This window comes from Ailuropoda melanoleuca, chromosome 2 (genome assembly GCF_002007445.2).
Source record: "Ailuropoda melanoleuca isolate Jingjing chromosome 2, ASM200744v2, whole genome shotgun sequence".
NCBI classification, from domain to species: Eukaryota; Metazoa; Chordata; class Mammalia; order Carnivora; family Ursidae; genus Ailuropoda; species Ailuropoda melanoleuca.
Window position 1 is genome coordinate 89,838,108 of NC_048219.1, and position 18,269 is coordinate 89,856,376.

The 18,269-nt window shown below is 41.4% G+C and overlaps 1 protein-coding gene across 1 annotated transcript; it reads left to right on the forward strand.

Annotated features, from left to right (window-relative positions):
* Positions 1–2,116: 2,116 nt before the first annotated feature.
* LCE6A (late cornified envelope 6A) lies at positions 2,117–3,649 on the forward strand. The gene is given in 3 exon segments (XM_011217218.3): positions 2,117–2,141; positions 3,174–3,441; positions 3,540–3,649. Coding segments are annotated over 2 exon segments (357 nt in total). The 5' UTR covers positions 2,117–2,141; positions 3,174–3,194.
* Positions 3,650–18,269: the final 14,620 nt, after the last annotated feature.

The window sequence follows — 18,269 nt, forward strand, 5'->3', positions numbered from 1 at the left end:
GGAGGGAGGGAGGGAGACAGACATCTATTGCTTAGAGAAATAGGGTCACAAATCAGGACTAGGAATGGAAAAGGTTGGATAAGTCTCAGGAATGGGCTCCTGTCCCCAGCCTAGGAGCAACAACATTCAAAAGACTATCACTATTTGGTATATTTAAGCTGACTAGTTCCATTTTCAAGCCACAACCAGAATTTGCCTGTCTCTCTGTTTGCTCATCTTTCACTTACTGTCTTATGTTATCTATTAATGTGTAATGTGTCTGCATTATCTCTAGAATGAAAGCTCTAAAGCATGAGGCAGGGTTCTTACTGCTTCTTGTATCCTGGACACAGTAAGTTCTTGGCAAATATCAAATCATAGAATCATGCCTGTAGACACCCGAGCCAGGGAGAAATGGAGTGGCACTGAAGAGAGGCACATGTCTGGGGTCCTGACCTGGAACTTGCTGCACTTTTAAGTCTAGTAGGAGGGTGGACCACTCAGGGGCTTCAAGAAGGCTCACTTCAGGGAATGGGCAAATCTATATGCTGCTCTCCTCCAATGAAAGTGCTAATTCTGGTGGATCAATCCCCAAACTATGATGAACTTTGTTGTACTGAAAATGACTGGACTCTGAGACTTCAGGGGGCAAGCACTATAAGGAGCTGTCTGGGGGAACTAGAGAGGAAGCAGGGATGTTCTCCCAAAGAGGAACCTCCAGCAGGAGCCCTTAGCCCTTGGTTAGGGGCAGTAGGTGTTGTGTAGTTATTAGTTTACCTCAAGGAAACACATTTGAGATGTGTGAGGTGTCAGAGTGTGGACTTATGTGGTATGAATCTGGGTGGAGAAAAGGAAATACTGGTATAACAAACCAGAGTTACTCTGCCCTCCCAGGTCTTAGTGTCTAAGACAACTTTCTGAGGAGCAGTTAGAGGTACTTCTGATACCTGAGAGGGAGGAAAAGAGGAGAGGAGGAGAAGGAGAGAGAGGAGGGAGAAGGAAGTGAGGGAAGAAGGGGTCAGATCTCTGAGGCCCCATAACTCAGGTGCTCCCAGGGTCCTGTTCTAATGGACTGAGAAAGGCTTCCTACCATCTCCCACCTTCTATTTCACTTACATGGACTCTTCTTTCCCTTCAACCAAACTACATGTCAAAGCCTACTTCCCCCTGCCAGCCTTCTCAGATGAAGCAGGTAGGCCCTGATAGTCATGTCCTGCTGGATTTGCTCCAGCAGTTGCTCCTCTGGCCTTGTCCCACTCTCCACCCTGGTTAGGTCTTTATCTGTCACCCCACATCCCAACCTTGCTCACATTTGTCCTATGTATGACTTGAAGTCTTTGAGGGCAGCCCCTATACTCAGAATATCCCTCTAGTTGCTCATCTTTTTCACTTAATCCCCTGTTTCCTGAGTCCTTGAGTCCTTAGGCACTGAGAACACAGAGGCAGGCAAGACACTGTCCCTAACACCGGGAGTTTAAATAGGACCTTTTCACTTAGCTGACACATGGGCAGCAATTCTGAGCCAGATATCTCCAGAAGTGAGGGACCATATTTAAAAGAGACTGTTCCCACTGTAAGCACAGCTGACATGTACTGATATCAATTTTCATAAAAGATAAAGGAAAATTTTTCACTCTGCAGAAAACTTTTCCTTGGGTCTCTCAATAGTTACATAAACAACTCCCCTTTGCATTAAGAGGTAGCAGAGGTTTATGAATGTTTTACTCTCCACACTTTTTGGGGCCTGATCTGTAAGGTGAGGTCCACCCACCGATTTCTCTGTACTATTTATGAAAGGGTGTTCCCAGAAGCATTAGGTGTGGATGGTGAACACAAGAGATTGAGATTTGAGCCACAGAACAAAAATGAGTGGGTTTTGTTTTTTTCCTATTTTTTGTTCTCCCAAAATACAAAGTCCATTTTAATGGCACATAGATTATTCCATTCCACAAATATTAATGAGCATCTTCTTTATGTCAGGGATGTATCAGGTCCTAGGAATTTGGAAGTGATAAAGACAAGGTCCTCTCATCAAGGAACTGTGTAATAAAGGTGGTAAGACAAATATGTAGGTCACCTCAGTGACCTACAGCTATAAAGGCTGTGAGAGGTGTTTCTGACATTCAGAGGAGGAAGGACTCGGATGTGGCCTGGTGGACCAGGCAAGTCACTGTGGAGGTGGTGGTCTTGAGTTGAGTGGTAGAAGGAGTAGATGAGGGGTGGGGGTGGACAAGAAGGGTCTTCATCAGACTTGGATGTCATTGACTTGGTCCTTCCCCAGCAATCTTAGGGAGGTATCCACATAATCAGATCCCTCTCAGGCCCCCAGAGACATCATCTAGACTTGGCCAGTATACCTAACCCAATCAGGCCACTCTGAAGGCCACAGCCTCTGGTTACTCATTCTCATGGGATTGCCTTTGGCCCACATCTTGCTGCATGCCACTGAGGAATTCAGCCTTGGGAATTGTGAAATGTCTGCATAAATAGTCCATGCACAGCTGCTGTCCAATAATATGTAGCCTGAAGTCTTCACTGGAGGATATATAAAAGGTTTCCAGGCTCCTTCTCCTGGAATGATTTATCCTCACATCCTCCTATAGGGTGAGGCTACCTCTGGGTGAGGAGACACTTGGATGTCCCTCACTCAGATGCTGCCAAGGCAGGTCTGATGTCTCACTTCTGCCCAGGGAGTAGATAAGCCAGGTAAAAGATCTTTGGGACAGGGAGAAGGGAAGGGATGTGGTCCCCACAAAAGATCGACCTCAAATGAGTTAACATGGGAGAAAGTCATAGAAGCCAGAGGGCTGAAGAAGCAGAGAAGATACACCCAGGCTTAGGAATCTCAGGGCAAGGTAAGACTGAGTGAAGAAAGAGCAGAGATTCGTTTCTCCTTTATACCTGACCATGGTGGACCCTGGTCTGGGAAAGTAGAGAGTCTGCTCAACTCAGCTGCTCTTTAAGAAGATGATTAAGTTATTAGCTTGGTTGTTGGTGAATGGGAGTTCCCACTCACCCTGGGAGTTCCCACCATGGCTTACTTCCCAAATTTACCCACTCAGATCCATTTCTGTCCCTCCTAGGATGGATTTAGCAGATTGTAAATGCCAGCTTTATTTTGACAGCTCCAGCCCAGGAGAAAAGAAACAGATACCCAAGGCCCTGACTTAATTGAATTCTCTTTTTCCTTCCAGCTTCCACTCAGTAGCCCACTGATGTCACAGCAGAAGCAGCAATCCTGGGAGCCCCCTATTGCTCCCAAATGCTCACTTCCCCAGCGCCCAAACCCCTCCCTGGCTGCCTGCTCTGCTCCTTGCCATGGTCCCTGTTCAGGAGGCTGTGATTCTGGTTCCCAAAAGCCTGGGGAGCAGAGAGCCAGCAGCTCTCGGAAGGCTCACCGCAAGAAGCCCTGCTGCCTCAGTGGTGGCACAGTCTACCACATCAAAGAGGAGGAATGCTGAGGTGACCAACCCAAGGGAGAGGGACACAGGTACGGTTGCTCTCTCCCATCCGGATTTCTGCACTCATGCCGCTGGGAAGCTCCAGCTCTCCCCCTCTAGTTAGGGCTGGGAAACACTTCCTGGTCCCCATAAGCTGCATTCCTGCTTCTGTGTTCCATCCACCCCTTCAGCTCAACAACAATGTAGAGTCAGAGCCCTGGCTGCCGTGAATCCCTGAGGCCACTGGAGGGGCTGAGGCCTCCACAGGTGGATGCTGCCTCTTCTTTCCTTCCAAGATGTCTAGTGGTGTTTCAGAGACACATGGTTTGAGATTTCTGTCTCAGCATCCTTATAGCCATCAACCTATGTTATTGCATAATCCTTACATTGAAAGCTTTCGTGTGACAAACATATGTTGAGTACCTACTCTATGCTGTGCTCTGTGTTCCCAGATGTAATAGGAGATTTGTCTCTGTTCTAGAAAAGCTTGCAGTCTAGTGGGAGAAACAATGTACATTGTAGATTGAAATATGTGGACTAATAAATATAATTTTAAGGTGATTGACATACTTTTTTTCCCCTTCACTTTGTGTGAACTCTAAGGGGGAAAATAGTACAAAAGGGCAAGGACAGAAGGGAAAAACTCATCCTGATGGTGTAGATCAAAAGTGGTTTCCTTGGAAAGAGAAATCTGAAGCAAAGAGGGCATGTTGCTTGGGGGAGAACAGAACTCCAGGATAGGTAGCATTTCAACAGGGCTTTTAAAGACGAGCAGACTTTGGTGTTGGGGATGGAACAAGGATGAGGAACTTCCCAGGTAGAACTGATACTTTTCATGTACAAGTGGGATACTTGCCAATGACATGGATTTCAGCTTGGCTAGACTGCCAGGAGCTAGATGATCATATGGAATAGCTCATAAGCCAGGTATGAAAATGCAGCTCCCAAAGGGTGGTTGCTCTGGGGTGGGGGGGACCTGAGGTAAAGTAGAGGGGCCTGGCGGGGCTTAAGGCTCAACACGGTTCCATATCAACATAAGTTCTGGGTAATAATTTTTAGTTGATTCTCATTTTCTGGGGAAACTAAAAATATGTTTTTAAGTAAGTACCCAGCCCAATGGATTCTATTGCCCAGTCTCAGGGCAGAGAATCAGGCTGTCTACCATTCCCAAAACACAAGATGCCCATTTCCAGAGCTTAGCAATCCTTCTGACTGCTAGAACCTGGTTTAGCCTCTGCTATGATGTATCTCTGTATATAGGCATATACAAAGAGCATAATTTTGTATAATTATAATCTTGAAAGTGTAATTTTTCTCACTAAACAAATGATGCATGCCTGTATAAAGATGTTTTAATGTAAATAAGCATAAGGAAGATGATTAAGACCAACCAAACTACTACTAATAACTACTGCTAATAACTTCAGGATCTATTTCCAAACTTTATTTTTAAAAAAATCACAAAATAGGATCATTTCAGAATACTTTGTAACCTGATCATTTACTTAACAGTACAATTGTCAATACTCTTCCGTGCTAATAAATATTGATCAACACTATTATAGTCCATCCTGTGAACACACCACGATTTGTATAAATAGTTCCCTGATTTATGTGGAGAAAGGGGAACCCTCTTACAAAGCTGGTGGGAATGCAAGTTGGTACAGCCACTCTGGAAAACAGTGTGGAGGCCCCTTAAAAAGTTAAAAATTGAGCTACCCTATGATCCAGCAGTTGCACTACTGGGTATTTACCCCAAAGATACAGACGTAGTGAAGAGAAGGGCCATATGCACCCCAATGTTCATAGCAGCATTGTCCACAAGAGCTAAATCATGGAAGGGGCTGAGATGCCCTTCAGCAGATGACTGGATTAAGAAGATGTGGTCCATATATACAATGGAATATTACTCAACCATCAGAAAGAATGATTATACAACATTTGCAGCAACATGGACGGGACTGGAGGAGATAATGCTAAATGAAATAAGTCAAGCAAAGAAAGACAATTATCATATGGTTTCACTCATTTATGGAACATAAGGAGTAGGAAGATCAGTAGGAGAAGGAAGGGAAGAATGAAGGGGGGGTAATCAGAAAGGGGAATGAAGCATGAGAGACTATGGACTCTGGGAAACAAACTGAGGGCTTCAGAGGGGAGGGGGGTAGGGGAATGGGCTAGGCCAGTGATGGGTATTAAGGAGGGCACATATTGTATGGAGCACTGGATGTTATATGCAAACAATGAATCATGGAACACTACATCAAAAACTAAGGCTGTACTGTATGGTGACTTAACATAACATAATAAAAAATTTAAAAAAATAGTTTCCTGATTTGCGGCACTTATATTGCTTCCACTTTTTTGCTGTCTAAACAACAGTAAAATAAAATTCTCATTGGTGATTATTCTTAGTAATTTCTCTCAGATAAATTTTTAGAATTGGAATTCTAAAGTTGTCCAAGACTATGAAGACTTTTTTTTCAGACTCTCCAGGAAGATTGCATCTTAGAGGCAATGAAAATGCCTCCATTTAAGTAAACCATTTTGGAGAAAGGGATTTCTTTTGTTCAAGAGTAAGAGTGAGTACTATGTTAAAAAATTACTCTAGGGGGGCACCTGGGTGGCACAGCGGTTAAGCGTCTGCCTTCGGCTCAGGGCGTGATCCCGGCGTTATGGGATCGAGCCCCACGTCAGGCTCCTCTGCTGTGAGCCTGCTTCTTCCTCTCCTGCTCCCCCTGCTTGTGTTCCCTCTCTTGCTGGCTGTCTCTATCTCTGTCAAATAAATTAAAAAAAAAAAAATTACTCTAGGGACTCCTGGGTGGCTCAGTCATTAAGCGTCTGCCTTCGGCTCAGGGTGAGATCCTGGTGTTCTGGGATCGAGACCTGCATCAGGCTCCTCTCCTTGAGAGCCTGCTTCTTCCTCTCCCACTCCCCCTGCCTGTGTTCCCTCTCTCTCTGGCTGTCTCTCTCTCTGTCAAATAAATAAATAAAACCTTTAAAAAAATTACTCTAGTTAGGGGCACATGGTGGCTCAGTCATTTAAGTGTACAAACTCTTGATCTCAGCTCAGGTCATGATCTCGGGGTTCTGGGTTAGAGCCCTGCATGGGTTTCTGAGCTCAGCAGGAAGTCTGCTTAAGATTATCTCCTCCCTTCCCTTCTCCCTCTGCCTCCCCCCACCGCCCCACGTGCACACACTCTCTCTTTCTCTCAAATAAATAAATATTCTTTTTTTTAAAGATTTTATTTATTTATTTGACAGAGAGAGAGACAGCCAGTGAGAGAAGGAACACAAGCAAGGGGAGTTGGAGAGGAAGAAGCAGGCTCCCAGTGGAGGAGCCTGATGTGGGGCTCGATCCCAGGTCTCTGGGATCACACCCTGAGCCGAAGGCAGACACAACGACTGAACCACCCAGGTGCCCCTCAAATAAATAAATATTCTAAAAAATTACTCTATTTAAAGGAAAAATCCAGTTTGTTGGAAAAAGAAAAAGAAAAACACTTTCTGAGAAACTTGGCAAGTATCTACCTATTTTACTGTCATGAAATCTATATTTTAAAAAAATTAGATGCTTTCTCTTTTTGAGGGAAAAAGGATGCTATTTATTACATAAAGCATTGCCTTATGAATTTTGACATACTGTTGCTTGAAATTCCATACTTAGCTAATAAGTTTTAAAATACTCTTGATTTTAGATGTTCAGTTATGTTTGTGTGAGAGAATTTTTTCCCTAAGCAAAAGACAAAATATCAATATTTTGTTGATTATGCAAAGCTTAATAAGTAAGAATCTCTTTTTTTTTCTATTTTTATTACTGTTCTTTATTGAACATGGACATTCACCAAATAACAATTAAAAAAAATTTTGACAGAAACAAATTTCTTTGACAAGAGTACTATTTAATAATTGGCCTACTCTGATTCCCAAATCAGTACTTGGGTTCCCTTTGCTAAATGTTCACCTTATATATTATTGCATACTACACTGTTTAGTATGTATCAAATTGATTTTGAAACTTATACATGGGAAAAAAAACAGTGATTTGATCATTATTTTTCTTCTTAAAGGTCTGCATTTGGCATCTTCACATTTTCTAGATATGTCTATACATCAAAATGCCAATATTATGAGTGTCCTTTCGGTGTGGTTTCTGTATGGTTTCATTTTAATTTTGTACATTTACCTTTGTTTTATAAAAAATAATTAAAAATGCAGACTTCACATTTTGTGCAAAATGTCCTATATCCAAAATCTTACATTTATAGGGACAGCCAAAATAGGTAAGCGGCACCACCAGGGTTTTTTTGTTTTATTTTGCTTTGTTTTACTATATCTAACATCACACTTTTTTTTTTTAAGATTTTTTTTTTTGACAGAGACAGCCAGTGAGAGAGGAAACACAAGCACACAAGCAGGGGGAGTGGGAGAGGAAGAAGCAGGCTCCCAGTGGAGAAGCCAGATGTGGGGCTCGATCCCATAATGCCGGGATCACGCCCCGAGCCCAAGGCAGATGCTTAATGACTGCGCCACCCAGGTGCCCCTAACATCACGCTTTTAATGAATGTTAAGTAGTTAAACATTTTTAATATTTTCTAATTAGAAAATTTCATTTTGATATTTGATATTTAATATGTTCTTTTGATATTTAACATGCTTTTTTGTCTAATTTTTAAAAAAATGTTACTGCAGTATTATATGGACTAAATGAAGAACATGTAAATTTTTTTAGAAAGCAAGTTGTGACGTGTTTTAAAGAGCTCCCTTAGGGACGTTGAAAGAGCCATGTTGAATTCACCTGGGGGAAATTTGGGCTCTGTCCTCACCAGAAGGGACATTCTCACCTCGAACTGACCTGAGCCCAGTGACCTCACACCCTGCCTCAGAATGTCCTGCTGTCCTGGGTCTCCAGCTGAGAAAGACATGCTGTTGGCAGTGTGGCCAATGGTCGCCACTAGGGATGTCAGCCTAGCCCATGCCTGGGTCCAGTGCATTTTCAGCAGCTTCCTTTACAATGTCTGACAGACCCTACTTTACTACATATTATGTGCTCCATGATATAGCACAAAGAGTAATAAAAAGTCATTGCTTTTATTTATTCCTGTAAAGCTGACATTAAGAAAATATGAAACCAAAATCATCCTAAGGCAAAACCAGCTATGTTGTGCTGATTTCATCTTTTACTTAGTAGGAAGTCAAGAAATGCTGCCTCAACTTGGAAGGTGAAGAAATTGGGTTTGAGTTTAAGTATTAAAATTATAGTGGTAGCCAATAGCAGCATGAAAAATAAAACATGTCTAAATAAGAGGAAGGGAAGGAAGGGATGATAAATGTGAGCTTAATCCATTGTGCTTCATTAAGAAAATGAATAGATACGTCTACAAGGTGGCAAAGAAATAAAACCATACACAGATTATTTAGAATGAAACTTATTTTTTTCATATTACAACCTATTGGATTACTTGATTTTCAATTTTCATGTAAATGTATTACTTTCTTTTATAAAATCACATCCTCTTTTTACACACATCTCTATGAGTCCTAGGCCAAACCTTCCTTAACAGAAAGTACACATTCAGACCCCTGTCAGATGAAACCCATTTCAAATTTCAAAACCCTGAGATCTCATGCAAGTTTCTGTGCCTTTCTATGCCTCAGTTTTCTCATCTAAAAATTAGGTAAAATAATAGTATGTGCCTCATGAGACTGTGGAGGGAATTACATGTGATTTTATAGTTAACATATTTTGACATATTTAGCTCAACAAATATTAGCTGTAACTTACATTTGGGGAGCACTTAACTGTTTTTGAAGATTTTATTTGAGAGAGGGAGCGCGTGCTTGAGCGTGCACGAGTGCAGGTGGGGTAGGGAAGAGGGAGAGAGAGAATCTCAAGCAAACTCTGCACTGAGCACAGAGCCCAAAGTGGAGCTCCATCTCACAACATGGAGATGATGAACTGAGCTGAACTCAAGAGTCAGATGCTTAACTGACTGAGCCATGCAGTTACCCCACAGGATGCACTTAATTTTTAAAATATGCTTTTTTATTCAGGATAGTTATATATTTATAGGAAAGTTGCAAAGATGGTACAGAGAATTTCCCATGTTCCCTGCATCCAGTTTCCTCTGTGGTTCAGATCTTATATTGTATGGTACAATTATTATAATTAAAGAATCAATATTGATATATTATTATTATTATTAACTGAAGTCCATACCCATATTCTATTTGGGTTTTCTTAATTTTTACTAATGTCCTTTTTGTGCTCCTGGATTCCAACAAGGATACCACATTACATTCTTATATTGTCTCCTTAAGATCTTCTTGACTGTAACAGTTTCTTAGACTTATTCTATTTTTGGTGACCTTGAGGGTTTTAAGGGGTGCCAGTTAGGCAATTTGTAGAACGTCTCTCAACTGAGATTTGTGTGGTGTTTTCCTCATGCTTAGAATGGGATTGCAGATCTGGGGGAGGGAGATCACAGGGGTAAAGCCATCGTATCAAGGGTACATGCTGTCAACACGCCATCACTGTTGAAACTGACTGACCATCTGGCTGTGGCACTGTTTGCAAGTTTTCCACTGTAAAGGTATTCTTTTTCTTTCCCTTACTACACTTTGGAAAGAAGTCATTAAATGCAGCCTATTCAAAGAGGTAGGGGGTTATGCTCCACCTCCTTGAGGGGACACTACTACAAATTATTTGTAATTTTTCTGTAGAAAGATTTGTCTGTTCATCTGTCTCTCTCTTGTTTAAACATTTTTTAAATTTTTATTTTTTTAAAGATTTTATTTATTTATTTGAGAGAGAGAGTACATAAGCAGGGGTGAGAGGGAGAAGCAGACTCCCCACCAAACAGGGAGCCTGATGCGGGGCTCCATTCCAGGTCCCCAGGGATCATGACCCAAGCCAAAGTCAGATGCTCAACCAACCGAGCCACCCAACTGAGCCATCAATTATAAATGATGCCCCTATCATTTATTAATATCAGTATTGACTCACAGATATTGGATATCTATTTATGTTATACTTTGGGTTGTAATCCAATGCCCTGCTGTCTATTTTGTTGTTCATACCCTTCCAGCATTGGGAGCTCTTCCAATCAGTTTCTGCACCACTTTGACACACCTCCATTGGTTTCTTTTTTAAGCAGTTCCTTGCTTTAGGGCACTATCTATTACATGATTCAGGCTCATTTTGCATAATCTCTTCTCTAGACCTAGATTCAGCTATTTGTTTTATGAGCCTGGTTTCTTTTATTGGGAAATTGTACTGTAAATCAGGATCTGGGAGTTGGTTTTTTCATTGCTTCTGGGGTGTCATTTCTTCTAGGCCTTCTCAATAGACAGAACTTGGAAATATATGTGTGTATGTTAACCAGCGTCTGCATGCATACCAATAATTATTTCCATTGTTATTAGTCTGTATCTATATTAAGCTGAACATGAGTTCATATTGATGTTTGCAACTCTAATTCAGTCGGTGGTTTATTCTAAACTTTGTAAAAGATTTCAAAATGGAGCAAGCAAGCCTAGCTAGGAGGCCATAGAGAGAGGAATTTATGTGCATTCTCATGAGACAAACTATTAACTTTTACCAGCAGCAAGCCCTCAACCTGAACTTAACTGCCTCCTCACCATGACCCCTGAATTATTTGCATTCTTCACTGCAAAGGAGCCAATGTGATTTGACAAGTTTCAATCCCTTATTTGCGTATTAACCCAACCAACCCCAGTTAACCTCGTTTCAATCCCTGTTTTGCATGTCATCTGCATAAGTACAGATGATAACCATACTCATAAATTTTGCTTTTATAACTTTGCCCCTCTTGATTTTCCTCAGAACCTGAATCAGGTTTCTACCTGAATCTGTCTCTAGAATTGCAATTCTAGTTGCCCACATAAATGCTTGTTTGCTTAAATTTTCAGTGAATTATTTCTTGGCCGACACCCCTTTCTTGCTATCTGTAACCTCTCACTCAGTGAGAAATCTGGCTCCTGCCATGTGCCACACATTGACATATTTGTTTAATTCCAGTATGCAGATATGCTGTCTTTTATTTTGAAAACAAAATTATGAGGAGTCAGTGCATGCTAAATGAGCAATGTTTTCTTGCCTCTAGAGGCTATAAAGACAGTTGATTAAAGAGGAAAGAATACGTGAGCCAGCATCCTTGAAGGCTGCGTAAGGATGAGTCAGGGGAAAGACAGGACATCCTCAGGATCAAGGGACTGAATTGAAATGGATGATCTTTCATGAGGACCTCCACCCACCAGAGATCATCTCCCAAACAGAGGCTCTGCTATGCTTCCTTTTCCCACCATCCCACCATAGCAGGCCCACTTCCCACAAACAAAGTTCCATCACATGGTTTGGGCATAAAGCATGAAGTCATGGACACCTGTGTAGGGCTATAGACAGGAGAAAACCTCACTCCATACCCAGGCACAGGTTAGAACAAGTTTGGATTTTCCCTATGAACCAGAGTGGGAGAGGGCATAGAATCTCTATCATAAAACTGTATGTGGAAAATTAGAAAACAATGGGGAACAGCCTGTGATTCAATAAAAGGGCATAAATATTCAGTCTGTGACCCACACAGTTATTCTACCTCTGACTAATGATTAGTTCTGAACTTCCTTGCAGATAGAATATATAGAGAGACAAATGATCTAATTTACATAGCTTTCAAGGGAAGGATTGCCCTCCTAACAATGGAGTCTGAAGGAAGTTGTTTGCAATGATCAGTGATATACTTAACGTCATTTCTAGAACACAGTCATAGAAGAAGATGGCAAACCACTATTGTTTTGTCTCCCACTGAAAAAGCATGTAGCATTAAAGTGAAATGTTGCTTATGAAATGGCAGAGGGGTCAGCCAAGAAAAAGGCAGATGCTTAAAAGCAGAAGGTCTCTCAGTTCTAGTCAGAGATAGGTTCACCAAGGGTAGAATTCACCTGTCTGTAAAATGTGGCCAACAAAATACCTTAATTCTTCATTCTGGTGTGAGATAAGATAAAGGGGCCTAAATAAATGCATTATCTAACACCTGGCCAGTATAGGACCCCCTACATACATAGGAGTCTCACTTCTACACTTCTCTCTACTTAGCACCTGCCATCCTCCTCCTTGGAGCTTCAGCAGGCCCTTCCTAAATGGGCCTATAGTTGACTTCATTACACTGACTGAAGGTCCTGAAATTTCTACCCTTATCTCTGACAGGTTCTCTTTGTTTTGTTTTGATTGACATAGGACTAGAAGTGACCGACACATCCTAAGCCCCCTGCAAACTCAGTCCCTGCTCGGATCAAGCATTAACTCTACTTGTTTCTCTAGTGCCTAGTTAGTTTGCTCTCATAGGTTTCAGGTGAGTGAATTGTATGGCACTTTCCCCATTGTAGCTTTATATAATAGCCCTGACATATGAGAACCATTTCCCAAATATTTGACTGGAATCCACCTTAAATTCTTGCCGATCCATCTCAGTATCCACTGTCACAGCAACAACCCCAAGCCATGCAAGGCCCATGGGATTTCTGTAGAAGGTGGTGGTGGTCCTTAGTGTGATGTAGGAAGAGGAATGTGAAACCAGCTTTTCTGGGTCACTGATGCATTCTCTTGGCATTCACTGGTATTTATAAATCTTTGAAGAAATAAAAATATAGATCCTTATCACTGAGGGACACTGAAATAGCCAAATAATTAGTAATAATGATAAAGTATTATAAATATTATAACAACAGCAAAAGACAATGAACTAGCCACATAACAGTAATAATAAATTATTATGTAAATGTTATAACAAGGGACGATGAACTACCCAAATAATGGAAATAATAATTATTATCATAAATATTATAAGAACAATAGCACAAAGAGCAATGGCAGCAATCTGTATTTATACAGAGCTTACTGTGGAGGAACACTCGTCTATCACTATACACATGTTACTCATTTAATCCTCACAGCAGCTTTATGATATAGGTATAATTTTTATCACCATTACAGATGAGCAATAGAGGCACAGAGGAAACAAGTGACAAGCCTAATGTTGTGCAACCAATGGGTAAGGGAACTTGGAATTAAAAACTAGGTGACTGGAGCACGGACACTTAACTCTGATACTGTGCCCCCAAGAGGGTAGTGTTGGAATGAATATGTTCTCCTCTTGCTATCTATGCCCCGACCTCCCCAGCCAGGCCCAAACATAAACACTGGGTTGGAAATCAATTGACCTTATATTTAGTCCTAATTCTGCCACTATTTCACTCTATGAGTTGAGTAAAATGACTTATCTGAATCTTCAACTCTCATTTGTGAAAGGAAGGCATATAATCAAGCCAAATGGCATATTTTATTATTAATTAATCCACTTATTCAACAAGTAATTAAGTGCCAACTATATGTCAAGAACTGCTTTTTTGAGGCATTATCATTATTTCTTTATTATCTGATGCATGCATTTTATTAGGGAAAAATTTCTAACAAAGATAACAGTCTAAAAAGGATTGGGCTGATTTGTGAGGTAATGAGTTCTCCAACTAAAAGGGTTTCAATTTAGCACAGAAAGCTCATCATTAGGCATATGGGAGAGGATATGGAAACACCAGGTAGAAAACTACACTAGATGTTTGGTAAGACTCCTCCAAGGGCTGAATGATTTTCTGAGTTGCCTGGACTCCCTAATCTTTTAACCATCTATGAAGATCTCTGGAAGAGCTTAGAGGAAGATAGAGACTATGGAAATATTGCTAGAATGTTCTGTGAGCTGGCTACCATTCTATGGTGCTACAAGAACACTCTAGGACTATGGTTCCCAAGCTAGCAGAATCCCCTAGTGATTTAAACATTGCAAATGCTTAGGAAATGATTTAACATTGCAAATGCTTAGGAATGATTCCATGGAGATAATGACTTAATAGGTCTTAACTGGGGACAGGAATCTGAATTTTAAGTGCTTTTCAGATGGTACAACCAGGTTTAGAGTCCCTGATCTATAACAGCACCCAGAGCATGACTGAATGAACAGTTTCCTTTTTCATGTAATCCTTGCTGGGCTGGCTCTATTGCTCCAGAACCAAGAGACTATGTGATCTGCACATGCCCTTAAACTCTCCAATGCTCAACTTTCCCGTATGTGGTGATATCCACCCAAAAGAGTTGTTAAAAGGAGAAAACAAACATGTGAAATGTAGTACAAATGGGGGAGGGGGGTGCCCACTGTCTCCAAAAGTATGAAAGGTTGAGAACTATGGGTTCACAGAATGACAGAGCAGAAGGTCCTGATGTCACAGATGAAAGTGCAGGCCCAAAAAGTCTGAGGAACTTGCCTAAGTCTTCTTAATGCCTGCCCCCTATGCTCATATTTTATAGTACTGGCCTTCCTCAGTAAAGATAACACTACTGATCCAACTAGGAGCAGGCTTTGCAGTTTCATAGTCCAGCCTTTCTCTGAAGATTCTGAAGATGTGTTAATTGCAGGACAAAGGATATAGTCTACTGAGTTATCTCCCTTTGGCACAGTGGAAAGAATGATAGTGAAGTCATTAGCATGGCATTGTGATGAATCAGAGATATTATCAGTATAAGCAGTCTTTAGGAATGGGAGGATGATGGAGCCAAAGGTCTGTCTTGGTCACTCTGCTGGGAGGAACCACCTCTAACATCAGAAGAAAGGAATGAAGTCACACAGGAGCAAGAAACTCTGTCATTATAGGCTGAGAGCTCTTCTTTCCTAGAAGATTTATAAATATCTTCTTGGGATCAGTGTCTAGAGGAAGAGGATAGGCAAAGTGTCCTCACTTCATCCCTTCCTATATTAGGACTGAAAGGTATTTTTTCATAGTGACATTTGTAGACACAAGACACAACAGGATGTTTTATTTCCCCACTCACTGAGGTCAGCTGAGGGTCCAGGGTGGAGCCTGGGACTGAAAGAAGAAATCCTTACATTTGTTATGTAGTAGAAGGATCCTCACAGCTATGAAGGACAATAGCTCAGGAAGTCACCCAGGTTTAGTGTGATCTGGCAGCCCTGAGCATGAGCTCTCATCATTACATCAGAGATCAAGAAGAAAACAACAAAAGCAAGGACTCATTTCACAAATGGAAACCCTGAGGCCCAGAAGAAGCAAATGACCCATGGCTGGTCAGTGTCAGGACTGGGCCTGTGCTCCAGGGATGACCTGCTACCTCAATCCAAGGGAGTTTTCTGCAGTTTGAGATATTACAGAAAAGAAGGGCTGTAATACCAGAACAGATGATATTGGTGCACATCCCCCAGTCCCACAGGAACAGGACTCAGAAGCTGAGAAATATCTAGGACGGCAGTGAATAATTATAATGCTTATATCGTAACTACAGCTTACAGAACACTTACTCAGTGCTGGGCATGGTTGTTGATTTCTTTCCTCCTAACATTTATTTTAACCATCACATTATACGTGGTAGGCCTATGTTTCTAGCCTACACTATGCAGACAAGGGAGGGTGACTGGCTTTTGAGGCCTCCTCATGGAAGTAATGGGAATGTGTTATGCTGTGTTGGTCTTGTCTCCTTTCTTTTATCCACTAATTGAGATGGCTTAAGACCCATAGGGCCAGGTCATTGAACACAGATCATGACTGTACCCTCCATTCCAAGAGAAGCACAAGTTGCATTAGTCTTTCAACAAGCCAGGTATAATTCCCATTGCCTCAAAATGGATGAAAGACCTAAATCTGATGGGGTGCCTGGGTGGCGCAGTCGTTAAGTGTCTGCCTTCAGCTCAGGGCACGATCCCGGTGTTATGGAATCGAGCCCCACATCAGGCTCCTCTGCTATGAGCCTGCTCCTTCCTCTCCCACTCCCCCTGCTTGTGTTCCCTCTCTCGCTGGCTGTCTCTCTCAACTAAATAAATAAAAATCTTAAAAAAAAAAAAGAAAGGAAAAAAAAAAGAAAGACCTAAATCTGAGACAGGAATCCATCAAAATCCTAGAGGAGAACCCAGGCGCAACCTCTGTGACCTTGGCCGCAGCAACTTCTTGCTAGACACGTCTCCAAAGGCAAGGAAAATGAAGGCAAAAATGAACTATTGAGACTCCATCAAGATAAAAAAGCTTTTGCACAACAAAGGAAACAGTTGACAAAAACAAAAGACAACTGACAGATTGGGAGAAGATATTTGCAAATGTCTTATCAGATAAAGGTTTAGTATCCAAAATCTATAAAGAACTTACCAAACTTAACACCCAAAGAATAATCCAATCAACAAATGGTCAAAAGATATAAACAGACATTTTTCCAAAGAAGACATACAAATGGCCAACAGACACATGAAAAAATGTTCAACATCACTCAGCATCAGGGACATACAAATCAAAACCACAATGAGATACCACCCCATGCTGGTTAGAATTGGCTAAATTTAACAAGTCAGGAAATGACAGGTGTTGGTGAGGATACAGAGAAAGGGGAATGTTCTTACACTGTGATGGGAATGCAAGCTTGTGTAGCCACTCTGGAAAACAGTATGGAGTTTCCTCAAGAAGTTGAAAATAGAGCTACTCTAGGACCTGGCAATTGCACAAATAGGTATTTACCCCCAAAGACACAAATGTAGTGACCTGAAGGGGCACATGCACCCTAATGTTCATAGCAGCAATGTCCACAATAGCCAAACTGTGGACAGAGCCCAGATTTCCACCAACAGATGAATGGATAAAGACAATGTGGTGTATATATATACAATGGCATACTACTCAGCCATCAAAAAATGAGATCTTGCCATTTGTGATGACGTGGATGGAACTAGAGGGTATTATGCTAAGTGAAATAAGTTAATCAGAGAAAGAAAATTATCATATGATCTCACCCATATGTGTAATTTAAGAAATAAAACAGAGGAGCATAGGGGAAGGGAGGGAAAAATAAAACAAGATGAAATCAGAAAGGGAGACAAACCATAAGAGACTCTTAACCATAGAAAACTAACGAGGGTTGCTGGAGGGGACAGGAGTGGGGGGATGGGGTAACTGGATGATGGATATTAAGGAGGGCATGTGATGCAATGAGCACTGGTATATAAGACTGATGAATCACTGAACTCTACCTCTGAAACTAATAATATACCAAAAGTTAATTAATTGAATTTAAATAAAAAAGAAAAAAAATCCCATTGCCTTGGGAGGACCATGAATCCTGTCCCAGTGCTCCAGTGCTGTTTGCCAGGGTTGGACCAATATGTCTGCTTGCACACTGGGATTCTGGCCTATAGGAGGATTGTTCAAAGGTCTGACTGCTCTGACAGAAGGAAGATCCTTGTTTTCCTTTCTTTCATCACTTGGGAATTAGCATGATAAGAATCTCATTCATGCCAATGTTGCCCTCACCCTTCTATTAAGGGGCACACCTAAGACAGGCAGGAATCCATAGCATGCTTGAATCCTCAAGTAGGCAGGATGGTGAGGAAGTGCTTGGGCAGATGAGAACAGAATCCAGGAATGCATGGGCTGTATGCAGACTAGATTCTGTCAAGTGAAGACCTTCCAATCACCTTCCAACTGCTCCCTTTGTCTACAAACTCATTAATAAGAACTCACTTGAGTCCAAATCTGATCCACACACCAAACTTGTATCCTGGCCATTCACCATGGACTTCAGCTTTTTGAGTAACCAAATCACAGCTCCCAAGGCCACCTGAGCTGAGTGATCTTTCTAAAATGTAAATCTCATCAGGTTCTTCCTTTGCTTAAATGGTCAGGGATGCCCCAACTGTCCCTGGTCAAATCTTTTAAAGCATCATGATTCTGTTTGCAAGTTAAATGGTATGTATATCTTCAATACATAAAGCATCTAATTACTCTATA